Consider the following 17331-nt stretch of genomic DNA (forward strand, 5'->3'; position numbering starts at 1 on the left):
AAGGATAGTTGGTCGTGTCGTTTCGTGGCTAGTTGCTGTTCATGTATGCGGATTGTTAGCTGTCTTCCTGTTTGTCCTATGTAGTGTTTTGTGCAGTCCTTGCATGGTATTTTGTACACTACATTGGTTTTGCTCATGTTGGGTATCGGGTCCGTTGGACTCATAACGGCACACAAACCAACAGCCAGGCTCAGACAACAACTCACCAGAACGAAGGACCCGATACCCAACATGAGCAAAACTAATGTAGTGTACAAAATACCATGCAAGGACTGCACAAAACACTATATAGGACAAACAGGAAGACAGCTAGCAATCCGCATACATGAACATCAACTAGCCACGAAACGACACGACCAACTATCCTTAGTAGCCACACAAGCAGACAATAAGCAACATGATTTCGACTGGGACAACACTACTATCATAGGGCAAGCCAGACAGGGAACAGCCAGGGAATTCCTAGAGGCATGGCATTCATCCACAAACTCCATCAACAAACACATCGACCTGGACCCAATATACCAACCGCTACAACGGACAGCTGAAACTGACAACCGGAAGCGGCAGGGACAGACCACTATAAACACTGGAGGAAACATCAAAGAAGCGCTTCGCAGGAGGCTCCCAAGCACTGATGATGTCACCTAGTCAGGGGACGAAACGATGGCAACAAAAACTTCCAGCTCGGCGAACAGAACCACAACAGACTTTTCTATCATTAGCTATTCTGCAATCTGATCAGTTCTGAAGGATCACAATTGTTGATTCTGTTGGTGATTTTTCATCCAGATCGGAGACCAGAAGCCCCATCCCTGCTCTGACTCTCGCAAAGGATTATTGTCTCTCACCTCCCCCAAACAGAATCATGGGAAACAGTAGTTCTCTTGTATCCTTAGTAGCCACACAAGCAGACAATAAGCAATCTGATCAGTTCTGAAGGATCACAATTGTTGATTCTATTGGTGATTTTTCATCCAGATCTGAGACCAGAAGCCCCATCCCTGCTCTGACTCTCGCAAAGGATTATTGTCTCTCACCTCCCCCAAACAGAATCATGGGAAACAGTAGTTCTCTTGTGTATTCTCCGCAGTAACACCTTGCTGAGTTGCTGTCAGACTGCCTGCTGAGCAGCACCCTTTCCTCATGTGGTATAAATTGGTGCTTCATTTGAAATTAGGCATTCTTGTGCATGCTGTGATGAGTGCAAGATAAAAAGCTTTGGCAATTTTTTTCTCTGAAATATTCCAACACTGTTCTACAAAGCAAAACTTTAATCAGTTTATGTAAAAGAACTTGATTTTTGGATTCAATGACATTTAGTTATGAGCAATATACACTTGCATAATGACTTTCTCACAAGTTCAAGAGTGCTGACACAGATATTGAAAGAAGGAAAGCTTTATTATTGAATTGGGCGTTAAATAAGTTTCATAGGTCAAGAAGGTAGCATTGGTTAGACAGACCTCAGATCTATCCAGCTGAAGGATAACTACCAACGATGAGGCTAAGCATGCTGGGGCTGTGCCTTGGGTGTGGGCACATACAGTTGAGAACTTTTGCCATTTTATTGCTGCTTATCTGATTAAGAATGTGGTGTTTTTGTAACTTTTTAATACCAATTTCTGTATAAAGATAGCTTGTTTGCAATAATAACAGGAGTAGCCTGAGAGAGCTCTTAGGAGCTACTGTGCTAAACATAGTATATTTTAGAACCTTAGCTCAAGCTTTGCATGTAGGTGTCTATGTTATAGTGTAACATTGATGCCATTGGTAAATAAAAGTAATAATTTAAACTAAACTGTCTGTAAGAGTTTATATTCCAGACTACCACAGAGTACAATCTCTGGACGAACCATGAGAGGCTACAGGTCAAATCCATCAGGGATTCCCTGAGCCGTCTCGAATAGGTACTTTAGCACAGTTAACTGTGAACACTGTATTTCTGATTTGTGCTTCAGAGGCTTTAAGGTGCGAAGAAGTGAGTCACTGATCAAGTATTTTGTCTGCTTTTGTGGATAAACTGTTTTCAGGTTTTGGTATTCAGTGATGCTTTTGTGTTTTCTGCTGTTGATGATCATTGCCTAACTTTTCAATAATTCAAGTTTTGCCTACCGTTTGTTAGTTCATCCTCGATGTTATCCTGAATATAGTCGGCTGGTATGAACTGTTTGGTAAGCATTGCAAATATAGCTGAACTACAGTATATTTTAGTAGCCTCTTTCCTGGCTTTACCATTGACAGAAGGTCATTCATGAAGTAACTTAAAATGGCTCAGTCAAGCATGGCTCCTTGAGTAATTTCTGCAGCAATTTTCTTGGGTGACAATGATTGGCCTCCAATAACCTCAAACAACATTTTGATGAAGTTTTGCGTAGAGGCGTTGATGGCTCCTTCCATCGCTTTCCTGATTGCAAAGATCAGGAAGTAATGAGCCAAATCAAAACTTGGCATTTTTTTCTAGATTGGCCATGAATAAGCTATCTTTCGTATTTTTGCGTATGTTGTCATTCATAATACCATGCCGCATACACCTGTGCTGTAAAACACAGTATTTCCACAACATTTGAGGGTAGTCAACCACGTTGTGCAACACGTCATATTTCTGTATGTGTATGGCATCCCTAAACAAATCTTATGAATTTAATGAATTAGTTTTTATATTGTAGTCACTGTTATCTATATTCAGAAATTATATCTGATGCTGTTGGTTGGAAACATGAATGTTAATCAAGGAGCTGTGAGAGTCACTGACTTCTCATCAAATAATCTCTTACGATCCAGTAAATTTTTTTTTTGCAACATCAGACAGAGATTCTGAAACAAAGAACAGTGCAGCACAATAACTGGTCCCTTGGCCCACCAGGACTCTGCTGACTCATTATGCCTTTTCTAACCTAAAATCATTTTACCTCCATACAGTCCTTATCCCTTTGTTCCCCACCAATCTGTGTAAGTCAAGGTGCCTCTGAAATGTTGCTATGGTATCTGCTTCTACAACATCCTCTGGCAGCGTATTCCAAGCAGTTACCAGCTTCTGTGTTTTAAAAAAAACATGTATTTAAAGTTATCCCTTTATCCCGTAGTAATTGACATTTCCACTCTGGGGGAAAAGGTTCCGTCTATCTGTTCTATCCATAATCCCTCAAACAGGTTGTCCCTTAGCGTCTGATGTTCCAAGTGAAAATGAATTTGTCTTATTTCTCCTCATAGCTAATACCTTCCATACGTGACAACACGGTAAACCTTTTCTGTGCCCCCTCCAAAGCCTCCACATTGTTCTGATGGTGTGGAGACCAGAACTCTCTGCAGTATTCCAGATGTGGCCAAACGAAATACTTCATTCTAAATCACTTGCTCAATAAATACTAAGAATGGCAACTTACATTATTTGTCCAAGGTATGTAGTACATTTGAGCCTATACCCTATTACTGAGGGCCAAAAATTCCATTCACTACCCTGTTTTAACTATTCTCTCTAAAATGCAATTGTTATATCCTTGCCAAGTTGCAGTTCCAGCACATCTAATTTGTTTAAAAAAAAAATTGTTACTGCCTGGTGAACACCAGTTGCATTTTAATCCCATTACAGCTACCTATGTCAGAGGTAGTTGTAATGCGATTCCTCTTTAACTCAATACTTCAAATTTAAAGGTACTTTTTAAAGCCCCAGGTTAGTCTCAGACTCTCCCAAGTAATATTTGTTGCTGTTTACTTTGCAGACTTGTCAATTTTAATTTCACCAGGTTCTATAAAGTTCAAAAATTTTGACAAAATATTGACAGATTTAAGCTGCTAATATTTTCATGTGGAATTAGCTGTATTTTCAGCAAAAGGCTATGTTTAATATGAATAGAAATTTTTGTTAAGTGACTTTGTTTTTATCTTCCAGAGGAAGACCCAGCACATTCCCTACAGAAACAGTAAGCTAACACGCCTGTTGAAGGATTCCCTAGGTGGAAATTGCCAGACAATTATGATAGCTGCTGTCAGCCCATCCTCTTTGTCTTATGATGACACATATAACACTCTGAAGTATGCCAATAGAGCAAAATACATCAAATCTTCAGTAGGTTTTTATTTTGTATGTTTAAATATTTATTCGTTGATCTCCAATAGCATAGCACATGATTAAAAGCCACTGTATTCATGTGAAGCTCAATTATGAAAAGGAGAAACCTGGATCAAGATTTTGATACAGTACTGTTTTAAAGTTGCACTTTGTCATTCCTTATATTTTGTCCTTGTGTGTGTTTTTTTTTTAAGCTATAAGAACATTTTAAAATGGTTTGAAATGACATGGGAGTGGAAAATTTACAAGGATGCTGCCAGGACTAGAGAGCTTGAATTATATGGAGGCTGGATAGACACTTGTTTCCCTGGAGCAAGGAAGCTGAGGGGGTGACCTTATAGAATTTTATAAAATTATGAAGAGCAGAGATAAGCTGAATAGCCAAAATGTTTTTTGCGAGGGTATGGGAATCCAAAACTAGAGGGCATAGGTTTAAAAGGGACCTGAGGGGCAACGTGTTCACATGGAGGATGGTGAGTGTATGCAATGCACTCCCAAAGGAAATGGTTGAGATGGATACAATTATAACATATAAAAGACATTCGGACCAGTATATCGATAGGAAAACTTTAGAGAGATTTAGGCCAAATGCAGACAAATGGGACTAGTTCAGTTTAGGAAACTTGACTGGCATGGACGACTTGGATCGAAAGGTCTGCTTCCATGATATATTTCTATTGTAGAGGCTGAGGAGCTAGGAAATACAAAACTGGGGTGTTAGAGAACCATCACTGGCAGGAGAATTTAATGTGTGAATGTTTATGGAATTACAAATGCGGCCTATAAAACCATTAGAAATGAAAAGTTGAAACAAAACTACAAAGGAATATTTTGGAGATGCCAGTGTTGGACTGGGGTGGACAAAGTTAAAAATCACACAACACCAGGTTATAGTCCAACAGGTTTAATTGGAAGCACTATCTTTCGGAGCACTGCTCCTTCATCAGGTGGTTGTGGACTACCACCTGATGAAGGAGCAACACTCCGAAAGCTAGTCCAACACTGGTATCTCCAAATCATGACTACTATCGACACCACTAACTGCCGGCTTAAAGTGGAGAGGATCTCCAAGATCGACACAGACATCAAGTTTCTACAGAAATGCAGGCAAGCAGGAAAGATCCTAAAAGGATTATGGATCACGAACCCACTCCAGTCAACCTACAACACAGACGACGCAGAGAGACTTTGCCACTCTCGCAAACTCTTCAGTCATCTCGTGCACCAACTCTACAGCAGGTGCCACAACCTTGAAATTTAGGTGGAGTCCACACTCTCATCCTGCGCTCAGGATACAGCAGGACAATTACACAACATTGCCAAACAAACAAGGCGACAAAACTACACCACTTACATGCACACCAAAAACAAAAAACTGGAGAAACTTGGAATTCTCACCAGTAGTAGCAAAGCCCACCCTGGCACCACAGTAAATAACAGAATCACTGCGGGGAAGTCTATTATCAACTTATCGGACCACACCCTTCAGCCGGAAGAGATTGAAGTCCTGGGCAAGGGTCGCAACTTCTGCCCCACCACCAAATTGGTTCTTGCAGCAGACACTGAGGAGTTCATCAGACGAATGAGACTCCGGGAATTCTTTCAAGGTGCCAGCAGTGATCCCAACGAACCCACTGATGAACTGGAGCAGTCATCACCGGGATCTGTAGAGGAGCGACTGAAGAAGGTGTCAACTTGGACCCCACTCGAGGGCTGCTGTCCTGGGCTTGACATGTGTGCTCAAACCGTCAGGAAATATATAAATGCCAGATTCATCAGCCGTACCCACAAGGTAGAGCAAAATATCACCCGTTCACAACGCAATGCCATCCAGGCTCTCAAAACCAATCACAACATTGTCATCAAACCAGCAGATAAAGGAGGAGCCATTGTCATTTAGAATAGAAGACTACTGCAAGGAAGTATATCGACAACTGAACAACCAGGAACACTACAGGTAACCACTGGCTGATCTGACCAAAGAACACATCCGTGAATTAAACACATTGATCAGGACTTTGGAAGCACAACCACCTGATGAAGAAGCGGTGCTCCGAAAGCTAGTGCTTTCAGTTAAACCTGTTGGACTATAACCTAGTATTCTTTGATTTTTAACAAAGAAATGTGTATTTTTGCTATAAGATAGGTCCGAATAAATTTGGCTGTCGAATATCTTGTTTGGACTTTATTGGTATGATTTCAATCTTTTCATATGTTTGATTCATGTGTGTGTGCACTATGCTGTGTATTTTGCCACATTAAATTAAAATACTTATAATTGCACTTAACCTTTTATAATTTAATACAAAAATTTATTGTAATTTAGTTAAAGCATGCTGTGTAAGTGAAATGCAAGACTTTAGCTTGTGTATTCCTATGAATCATTTTCAATCTGGTCATAATTGAAGGTGTACCATACTATTTTATATGTAGTAGGGATGTAAAACCAAGCAGAAGATTCTCAGATTCCAGGACTGCCATCTTTCTTTGTCTCTGCAGACATTGCTAACTGGAAATTGTCATTTGTAAAATATGAACAAAATCTTGATTTTTTTTGTGATATTTTACATGGCATAAGTTTGTATTAATTTGTTTTGTTGTAATTATCCTACTTTCTTCTTACTTCTGCAGGTAAAGAGTAATATTTTGAATCTGAATAACCATGTGGGGAAATATGCAAAGATTTGTGAGGAGCAAAGGAAAGAGGTAAATAGTCGCTATGTTAGAACAACAAACATTTGTCTACCACTATAAAATGTGTATTCTCTTCAAAATGTGTATTATGGACATAAAATATATTTTTATAATACTGGAAAACTTGTTTACTTCACTATGTCAAAGAGGGCTTTGGAGAAGTCAAGTCCTAAGTCAACAAAGGTATGGACAGCTTATTAAAAATGATAATTTAGTTCAGGAGCTCAGATCTGTCTTGCTTTTTCTGTTCCACAGATTACGGAGCTCAAAGAGAAGTTGAAAGCTTATGAGAGTGAAAAGATTATGTTTCTTAATAACCCTGGAAGAAAGGTTAATTTTGTTTCAAATTCAAAGGAAAATGAAATAATAAGGTAAATCTTAAAAACTGATTTTTTTTGTTGTTTCTGAACCAAAGGTACACTTTTTTTTTGAGAAATTGCTTTTTTTTTTAAACTCTTCGTGCAGAATAGTGGAATAATGTTTTATTTGCAGGGGTGGTACATGATTTATGTTGCTGTAAGGTGCTTAATTATTGGTTGACAAACTTCTTCTCCATGTCCTTTTTGTCCCTGTGCAGCTGTAACAGTTAAAATCAATGGCTTCAGAGTTTGTTTAGCTATCAAATTCAATGTTAAAATAATAATGGCATGTCTTTTAGACTGTGAAAGCTTGTTTTATCTTGCTATTATGTCAATAGTTTGTATTTTCAAAATTATATTGTTTATACTTGAGTTAAAATTTAACAAATGTGTTGAATTATATTTCAGTTTTGTCAAGAATAGCCAATGAAACTGAATAAGACAGGTAAAGATGATATACCATGGGGCATTATGCCTGTCATCAGAGAATAATGTTCATCTGACCTCTCCTCACTCATTAATAACTTGTTCATTAGTTAAAGGGATAGTTGCTGCATGGGCATGCCTATTTTCTGGGAACAGAGGATAAGCCAATCTCCACCCCCAAGATCTCACCCTGGCCTTCAGAATAAACTCCCAGGGGAGAGTGCAAGCCATAGGTATTGTAACCCTGTAATACCCAGGCTCAAAGAGGTCCCAGAAATTAGTGGCACTTACAAAATCCCCACAGAAGCTAAGCAGGTGCTTAGCAGTGATGGAAAAACATCCCTAAGAAAAATAGGAATTCTTTTATTTTACCTTAGCACCATGACATTCAAGCCTCTTAGACTGAAGTTGCTGTTTTCACTCTTCCCTCTCAAGTGGTCAAGAAAAAGATCCCATGGGTAGAATTTTCTGGTCTGAGTTTTAAAAAAACATGGACACAAATGCCTAAATAAAAACAGCAGCTCAGCAGGTCGAGCAGCGTCTGTGGAGAGAAAAACAGTTAACATTTTGAGTCCAAATGATTGTCCTTTAGAACTGAAAGGAACTGAAAATTGATTCTTTTTTATGCTTTTAACATAGGAGAAGAAGCAAGTGGAACAAGTAGTGAGGGTGCCCAGAGCAAAAGACAAGGAAGTCAAGACAATCCAATTTACAACTCTTGTCTGTCCTTTACCACCATGAGCACTCCCTTGTCATCTTTAGTTATTTGGTTCCTTATTTACCAAGCTAATTCTTTGTTCAAACATAAAGTGGGGCTGAACTCAAAAAGCCATCTTGTGTTATGTCTTGCCCCGTGCAAATCTTTGGTGAAAGACTATCCGATATGTACATTTCCTAAATTATAACAAGATATCAGTACCTGACGGTGTGTGAGCTGCTGAGTATTGTAGCTTATTTTATGTTTGAAGTGTTGCCCCTAGTGAATGTGACATAAACAATACCACTATAGTGTCAGTAGTGCTACCTTGATACCTGCAATCAAGTGACAGACATTGATTCCAGATAAGGTATCTGATTGATTTGTCTGACCTCCAACCTCTCGAGTAATGTTTTGCGATGCTAATTCTCATTTATAGGAGCAGGAAGTAATAAGTCAACAGTGCTACCCTGACAAAATAAGCAGATCACTTGTTTTTGTATGGTACTCGAGCCAAATTTTCTAAGGCCATCCATGGGCACTGACCTCCACAACCACTTCTGCCTAGGCTGCTTTTGACAGTTGAGATGGCTTCTTGTTCTCATCTTTAGGGGAAAAAAAAGTTCCCTTCTCTCCTGGACAGCCTTCAGGACAACCTCCAAAGAGGCATTTCTAAAATATGGTGCCACCTTTTGTCTGATCTGTGATACATTTAAAGTGAATGAGAATGATGAGGCGAGGTTAATTGACACACCTGTGTGACAAAGAGTGCAGTGCTGCCTGGTTGTACTTTTAATATGGTGTCTGGATGTTGGAACCCAGAAGAGATTCTGACAGGTTTCAGAACGTCTTAATGAAATTTGTCATTTTACATGCATGAATATATAATTATGGTCAAACATTTGACCCATCCCTGACCAGAAATCCTCCACACTTTTATTCCCCACTCCATATTTGTTCTCAGGAAAAGAAATTGCCACCCTATGGCACCATTTTGAATAATGTACAAGATTCCCCTATTTTCCTGATCAATATTTAATATGGGAAAAAAATCCCTAAACAAAATTGCCCTAGTAATTGTCACATTTCTGTTGATGAGACTGCACACTGCACAAGTTGGTCAATGTGTTTCCTGTATTAAAACATTGATTAGACATCATAATTAATTACACTTTTGTACAGGCTGGTGGCCTTGAGAAATCTGGAGGAGAACTTGTGCAAAATATTCAGCTTCTGACCATCCCTCTTAGCCATGTGCCTAGTCTGTCTCTTTTCAGTTGGGACCCCAGAATATTGATGGTGATGATAGATTTGGTGATAAAGGCTTTGGATGTTTTGTGTTAAAGTGATACATATATACAAGTTGTTTGGAAAATCAAAGGCAGATGGTGATAGTGAGATTGTTTTTGAAGATGGTTATTGCCTCGCACTTCAATCGCATTTCAATTCAACGCTTGATGTTGACCTAGTCAATTTGTAAGTGGGCACAGTCTGTTTCATTAACCAAGGAATCTCGATTAGAGCTAAACACTGCAATTGTCAGCCCTACATTTGACTTTTTAATTATTTTCCCTGTAAAAATCAAACCAATAATAGCTACATCATGTGAATGTGCATTTAGTTAGACAAATATTCTTTTTTTTAATAACTTTGCATTTGTTTTAGGAGCAATGATTTAGGTTAGATTACTATATTTTATAACTTATTGTATGAAGATTATAGTTTGGATGTTTTTCAGTGTAATTTTGATGGACACGTCTAGCAAATATTGTCAACTGCATTGTTGAGTATATATAACATCTTATTTAAAACTTTCTATATTGTATGCCAAAATAGCTGTAAGAACTCTGAAATTGTGGCAGTACAACACAATTTTATAATTTGTCAAAACATTCTTGCTCATATTGTACAACAAAATTAGGTTTGTGAATTTCTGTGATTGATATATATTATGGTAAAAGTCTAAGCAGACTAAGAAAATCCCTTTTTGTTGGTGAATAATAAACAGATTGATGTGGAATTGTTTAAAACAACATAATTTTTATATGCAAAGTTGTAAATAATTTATGGTAATTTGCTGCCAGTAAACGAAGTCCCGAACTGTTTTTAAAAAAAACTATAGCTTTGGCAGCAGCAGTAGAAAATTTGAACTATTTATGGGTCTTCTCAGAAGTCTCTACATCAGTAGTTGGAACACACAGTAGTTCTGAGAGATGTAAGTGTCTCTTGTGTATCAATATTTTAAGAGTCAACAACAGGCCATGTACGTCAGTGTGAGATTCCAGAGTATAGTCACGTCTTTAACTTTTTTAAACAGTTGATACTATTTTATGTGCCAAACATCAGAATAAATCTGTGTCAGACAGGTCAAAAGCACAAAAAAGGCCCTTCAGCTCTTCATGTCTGCACCTGTTTTTTGAAAAAAAAAACGAGCACCAAAGTATTCTAATACTATTTTCCAGCACTTGGCCAATAGCCTTGTATGCCTTGGCAAAGCAAGTGCACATCTAAATACTCCTTAAATGTTATAAGGGTTGCTCTCTTTACCACCTTTATAGGCAGTTAGCTTTTACTCCCTGAGTGGAAAAAGAAATCCTCATATACCTCTAAACATGCTGTCTCCTGGTCATAGATCCTTCCACGAAGGGAAAGTTTCCTCCGTGGGTAGTCTATTCATGCCCCTTATAATTTTATGCATCTCGATCATGTACCCACTCAGTCTTCTCTGTTCCTAAGAAGATAACCTCAGTCTATCCAAGGTCTCTTCATAACTAAAACTTCCAACCCAGGCAATATCCTGGTAAATCTTCTCTGGTACCTCCTCCAGAGCAATGACATTTCTGTATACAACACAGAAACAGACCCTTTCGACCAACTCGTTCACGCCAACTAGCCATTCGAAATAAATCTAGTCCCATTTGCCAGCATTTGGTCCATTTTTCTTTAAACTCATCCTATTCATCTATACATCCAGATGCTCTATAAAGGCCGGAATTGGATCAGCCTCCACCACTTCCTCTGGCAGCTTATTCCATATATGCACCATTGTCTGCGTGAAAATGTTGTCCCTTAGGTCCCTTTTAAATCATTCCCCTCTCATCTTAAACCAATACCCCCTAGTTTTGGACTTTGCCACCTCTGGAAAAAGATCTTGCCTATTTATTTTATCCATGCCCCTCATGATTTTATAAACTTCAATAAGATCACCCCTCAGCCTCTGATGCTCCAGGGAAAATAGTCCCAGCCTATTCAGCGCCTCCATATAGGTCAAACCCTCCAACCCAGACAACATCCTTGTAAATCTTTCCTGAACCCTTTCAAGTTTCACAACACCCTTCCTATAGCGGGAGACCAGAATTGCATGCAGCATGCCAGTAGTGGCCTAACCAATGTCCTGTACAGGCGCCACATGACCTCCCACTCCTACTCAATGCACTGACCAATAAAGGCAAGAATACCAAAAGTCATCTTCACTATCCTCTCTACCTGTGACTCCCATTTCAAGGACTTATAAACATGCACTTCAAAGATCTCTTTGTTCAGTAACACTCCCCAGCTCCTTACCTTTAAGAAAGTCCTGCCCTGATTTGCCTTTCCAAAATGCAGCACCTCACATCAATCTCAATTAAACTCCATCTGCCACTCCTCGGCCTCTGGCTGATCTGATCAAGATCCCGTTGTACTCTGAGGTAACCTTCACTGTCCACTACACCTCCAATTTTCATGATGTATGCAAACTTGCTAGCCATGTCTCCTATGTTCACATTCAAATCATTTATATAAAAGACAAAAAGTCTATAGTTCCCTGGTTTTGCCTTACCATTTTTCCTTAAATAGTGGTATCACATTAGGCAACCTCTACTCTTCTGGCACCTTGCCTGTGGTTACTGATGATACAAGTATGTTATGACACAGGGTAAATCCCTCTGTTGATTTAAACCAGACACACAGAAAAGCCCACCTTGCACCGTAATCTGTTAAAATTTTGAGTGGCAAAGAACTATCCGAAATATCACTATTTACAGAAACATTTAACAGTTTTATTCTCAAAGTCTAAAAGAGAACATTCGACAACAATTATTTACAACTCGTTTCTCTTAAACCTATCTTTTACCTCCCACTCCAAAATACTGGTCCAATAAAGTACGTCTTAAATTTACGGCAAATCAATTTCAAAACCAGCTGTCATCTTCAGATGTCAAACTTTCTCTAGATTTTTTTATAGGTCGGCTTCGGGGTTCTGCTGCACAAATTTCTTATGGACAGGTAAATTTTAGAGAGCTATTCTGCTGGCAATTGTTGCTTGGTTGGCTGCTCACTGGTCCAATAAAAACCATGGTTCAGATTTACAAAGAAAAAAATCACATCTCAAAGTCAGCCAGCTGTGTCCATTCTCCTTCGTAGATTTTCTGGGTTGTCTTTTCTTCAGTCTTCTGCCGCACAATTTTTTTTATAGACAGGTACCTTTCAAAGAGCTTGGCAGTTGTTGCTTGCTTGGCTATTCTTTGCTGTTCTCCCCCTAACTCTTCAAAACATCTGTTTTTATCCCCCAAAACATCAGATTATTTCATTGGTTTGATGTCATCCAAAACAGTAAAATTCAAATTCAATTGAACTTTGCTATCTGGGGCATAATTTAAACTTGTCAAATTTGAATTTTTGTACAATGGCAACGCAGCTGCAGCTATTTGTTTCAACAAATGTTACATTTTGAAATTTTTCAGTACACTGTGCCTCTCAAGGGCCGTGCCAGCTCCCACAATCCCAATAACATGTTCACCTCTTTCTTATTTTTCAGTTCCACCCAAATAGGTTCCCTGGATGTATTCCCAGAAATATTACCCCCCCCCAAACACAGCCATATTGTTATGCCTAATCAAAAACGCTAGTCCCTCTCCTCTCTCATCCCCCTTTTTTGATTCTTCGTGATAGCATCGATACCCCGGAACCTTAAGCTGCCAGTCCTGTCCATCCCTTAGCCATATCTTTGTTGTGATATCAATCCTACCTTATTCTCTACCTTGTTCCTGCCTGCCCGATCTGTTTGACTTACTCTTTTTCCTGACTGTACCAATTTCAAACTGATCACTTTCCTCACTATCTCCCTGCATCCCCCCCACCCCCTTACAAGTTTAAATCCTCACAAGCAGCTCTAGCAAATCTCCCCACCAGTATGTTATTCCCCTTCCATTTCAGGTGCAATCCATCCTTCTTACACAGGTCACTTCTACCCAGAAGACATTCCAATGATCCAGCTCCTCAGCCACACATTCATCTGCTCTATCCTCCTATTCCTACCCTTGCTAGCTCAAGGCACTGGGAGTAATAGAGATATTACTATCCTTGAGGACCTACTTCTTAAATTTCTGCCTAACTTCCTGTGTTCTCTCCTCCAGAGTCTCATCCTTTTCACTCCTTATGTCATTACAACGACCTCCTGCTGGTCCTGCTTCCCTGTAAGAATATAATGTACCATCTCAGAGTTATCTTTGATCCTGGTTTTAGGGAGGCAACACAATGTTCTGATGTCTCGTTGTCAGCCGCAGAATTGTCTGGGCCTCCAACTAAAGAGTCCTCTATCACAATCAATTGCTTGGGACCTGGCATTCCCCTGTTTCACTTCAGCCAATCTTAGTACCAGAATCTTGTACTACATACCTTGAACTCCTGTGCTACATGCCTCCCTCTCCTACCTTTCCTGGAGGTCACGCATCTACTTGACTGTATATTCAGTTTGTCTCCTTCCCTTCAACTGCCATCCACCACACCCCCAGCTCCTGTAAATTCCTCATTGCTTCTAACTGCCACTCTAACCAATCCATGCAATCCAATAAGTTTCGCAACCAAACTCACTTCCTGCCGTCATAATCATCAATAACCTGGAAACTCTCCCTAATGTCCAGCATACAACAGGAAAAGCATATCACATCTTTGCAACTTAACAATATACAGGTGCAGCAAATAGCACAATCTTACTGCTCTAAAAACACTAGCTTAGTACCTATGTTTAATATTTTTAAAGTTTAGTCAAGAGACAGGTCACACTAACAACATATAATCAAAAAATCCTCTCTCTACTCGCTATTGTAGATTCACAAAAGAAAACCAATAAGGTTGAAATTTAAAAGCCACTTAACTGCTGTCTCGCTGTGAGCTCCCACACACAGATTTCTCCAAGGTCAGCTGTGAATTTCGTGGTGATTTATTTTCTTAGAGCGAACTCTGATGTCCAGAGATACTTGAAAATAGGCAGCAGTTGTGTAGGTTACTGGTGGGTCAGACAGCAGTTTAGATTTTTTTCTCTGTTTTAAATCACTGTCCACATGGTCACTGCCCTTTGTCTGTCTTCCTCCCTTTTTAAAATGCCGTTGTTTTGATTTTTTTTTTCCCCAAAAATGCCAAAAAATGTAGCAGCGTATTAAACACTAATCGCTGCTCTTAGAATTCAAGTAAATCAACTCCAAAACTGGAAATACTTTAAAGGGAACAGCTCTTACAACCTCAGCTTTTTCCCGTGCTCCAAGTGAAGTCAACTTTGGAAGATGGATGGAACACTGACTCTGTGCTTATTCTGAAGTCACTTGTTTCTCCTCTCCTCAAATGTCGAAATCATTTGATGACACTTTTCTCCACTGGAGAAGTTTCTAAATCTCCTACGAGCCATAAATTTTAGTCTTTGATGCCATGCAACTTTTGCAAAAATGAAACATCTCAAATATCGTAGCACAAAATATTTGTCTTTGAGCATTGATGTGGGACAACTTTTTGACGGACAAAATATTCACTATGTTCTTTTTCAAGAATATTTCTACAAACATAATGATTATTTGCAATAAAAACAGAAAATGCTAAAGAAACTCCTTAGCTCTGGCAGCATCTGTGGAGAGACTAATGTTTTGAGTCCAATATGACTCTTCCTGTGATTCAAAACATTAATTCTGTTTTTCTCCCTCCAAAGATGTTGCCAGGCTTGCTGAGTTTCTCCAGCACTTTGTTTCTTTTATTTCAGATTTTCATCATCTGCAGTGTTTTGCTTTTATTCTTTTAATTTAATTTTATTTGCTAAATTTGGTTATGTGCTCTTGTTATTACTGAAATTATATTTCTGTGATTTTAAAATTGTTGTATCTAAGCAAGCTCCCTGTCAACTTTCCACTTAAAACTTTTCTATATTTAAAGTGGAAACTGCCTTTCAAAACCTGTTGCTCTATAAACATGCTGTCCCCCTAGTGGAAGTGGAGCAGCACTACCAATTGTAGTAGTTTGTAATTCCAAAGTAACAACTCTACAGACAACAACAGGCACTTTATATTCTAAATATCATCTAATTATCCCTCATCATCACTTTTATTTCGACACAACACAAATGGTGAGTCAAGACAGTGTTAATTGTATGGTTGATGTTAGGATAGAGCATTGACATGCAAATTGAAGTCTCTTTCTTCACATTTTGTAACTTATAAGAATTGCTGCAAGTATTTCAGGCAAATTCTGAAAATGAGCATCATTGGACATAATATGTAAAGTCTTGATAAAGAACTTGGTGTACTTGGGAATAAATTAGTTGCAGAATTCAACTGATCCTTTACTTCAAATCCTCAGTAAAACAATTGAAAAGAACAAATGGCAGCATTCTGTCGTACATGGTTGTCTTTTTATTTTCCAGATTTGAAGGTATCCTTGAAAATATCTTCAGCAAACGACAGAAAATCAGAGTAACCTGCTTAGATTTAGAGCGGAGACTGAAAGAGTTGGAACTAAAAATATATTATTATAAACGGCACCAGCAATATGCCAAACTGTTTTCCTGTGACCATGCAATGGAAAAGGTAATTGCTTGGTAGTTAACTTTTCATGGGTTGGAAAATTGACTGATCGGCTTGCTGCCTCGTTTCTGTAGTTATTTTAAACCAATTCTGTACTTGAGTTACACATTGTTCCCTGAAAAACACTTCCTTGTTGCTACTGACTGACTATGGTTCAGTGAAAAGCACTTTTGCCTCTGGGTCAAGAGGTTGTGTGTTCACTCCTACTTCAGGACTTGAACTCAATTACATAAACTGACAGTCCAGTTTGTTTGAGTATTGAGGAAACGTTGCACCTCCAGAGATTCAGTGTTTCAAAAGAATCATTAATGTGAGGATCTGTCTGTTCTCTCAGATGAACGTGAAAAAACTCTGGCGCTATTTCAAAGAGGAGCAGGGAAATGATTCCCAGTTTTCTGGCCAATATCAGTCAACATCACAGCTCTTGATTAACCAGTTGTTTTCACACTTCTGTTTGTGGGAGCTTACTGTATGCCAACTTTTTCCATGTTGCATTAGTAATAAAAGTTTAAAACTACTTCATTGACTGTAAAGTGATTTGGGATGTACAGTCACTATGAAGCTTGCTGTTTAAATCCAAGTTTGTCTTCTCGCGTTTATTAAAATGACATCAAAGGATGATCCAGACCTTGCATGCAATGTTTTCTATGCACACAATGCTTGTTTGCACCCGTAACTCCAGAAAAAAGTAAGGGAGTTGCAAAAGCAAAATATATTGCGAGTGAATGGTGTTAGACCACATTAACGCTATGATCACTACTTTGGAATACAGCAGAATGGATTTAAATTTGTGAAACCTTGCAATTAAGTTGGAAAAAGAACAAATTTCAGTTTTAATATGATTAAGTACATAGTATAACAGGCTACACAAGTCTTGTTGTATCCAGCTGAAATATAATAGAGTCTATTTTAGTCCTTTATATTGATTAATTAATGATAAAGTTGTTTTGTGAAGTAGGTAGAAGCTGCTTTCTTTGTTTTGACGTGTCCTTGTTTACTTTTTTATACTTTCCACTGCATGCATCAGATGCAAATGTTATTTTGATTTTCATATGTTCTTGTTGGAGTTAAGGACTTTAAAACCTTTTTATCTCTTACTAATATGCTTTTAGTTTTGCACATCGAATGGCTACAATGACAAAGTAACTATGTAATAAGACTGAACCATGGTGCTTCTCTTGCATCCAGTACAGCTTAAACTGGATCTTTAATAATAAGCACCTTGGCACAGCATGTTTTTGAAGACACAAACCGCTT

At 38.6% G+C, this 17331-nt stretch overlaps 1 protein-coding gene across 2 annotated transcripts in view; it reads left to right on the forward strand.

The window, feature by feature from the left end:
* kif18a (kinesin family member 18A) overlaps nucleotides 1-17331 on the forward strand; it is a 106632-nt gene that overhangs the window by 42349 nt on the left and 46952 nt on the right. For both annotated transcript variants that reach the window (XM_043705435.1, XM_043705436.1), the window contains exons 7-10: nucleotides 3893-4069; nucleotides 6704-6778; nucleotides 7022-7137; nucleotides 15915-16077. In XM_043705435.1, the coding sequence (XP_043561370.1) occupies nucleotides 3893-4069; nucleotides 6704-6778; nucleotides 7022-7137; nucleotides 15915-16077 (531 nt within the window). The remainder of the gene's footprint in view (nucleotides 1-3892; nucleotides 4070-6703; nucleotides 6779-7021; nucleotides 7138-15914; nucleotides 16078-17331) is intronic.

The sequence above is a fragment of the Chiloscyllium plagiosum genome, chromosome 16 (assembly GCF_004010195.1).
Source record: "Chiloscyllium plagiosum isolate BGI_BamShark_2017 chromosome 16, ASM401019v2, whole genome shotgun sequence".
Classification (NCBI taxonomy): domain Eukaryota; kingdom Metazoa; phylum Chordata; class Chondrichthyes; order Orectolobiformes; family Hemiscylliidae; genus Chiloscyllium; species Chiloscyllium plagiosum.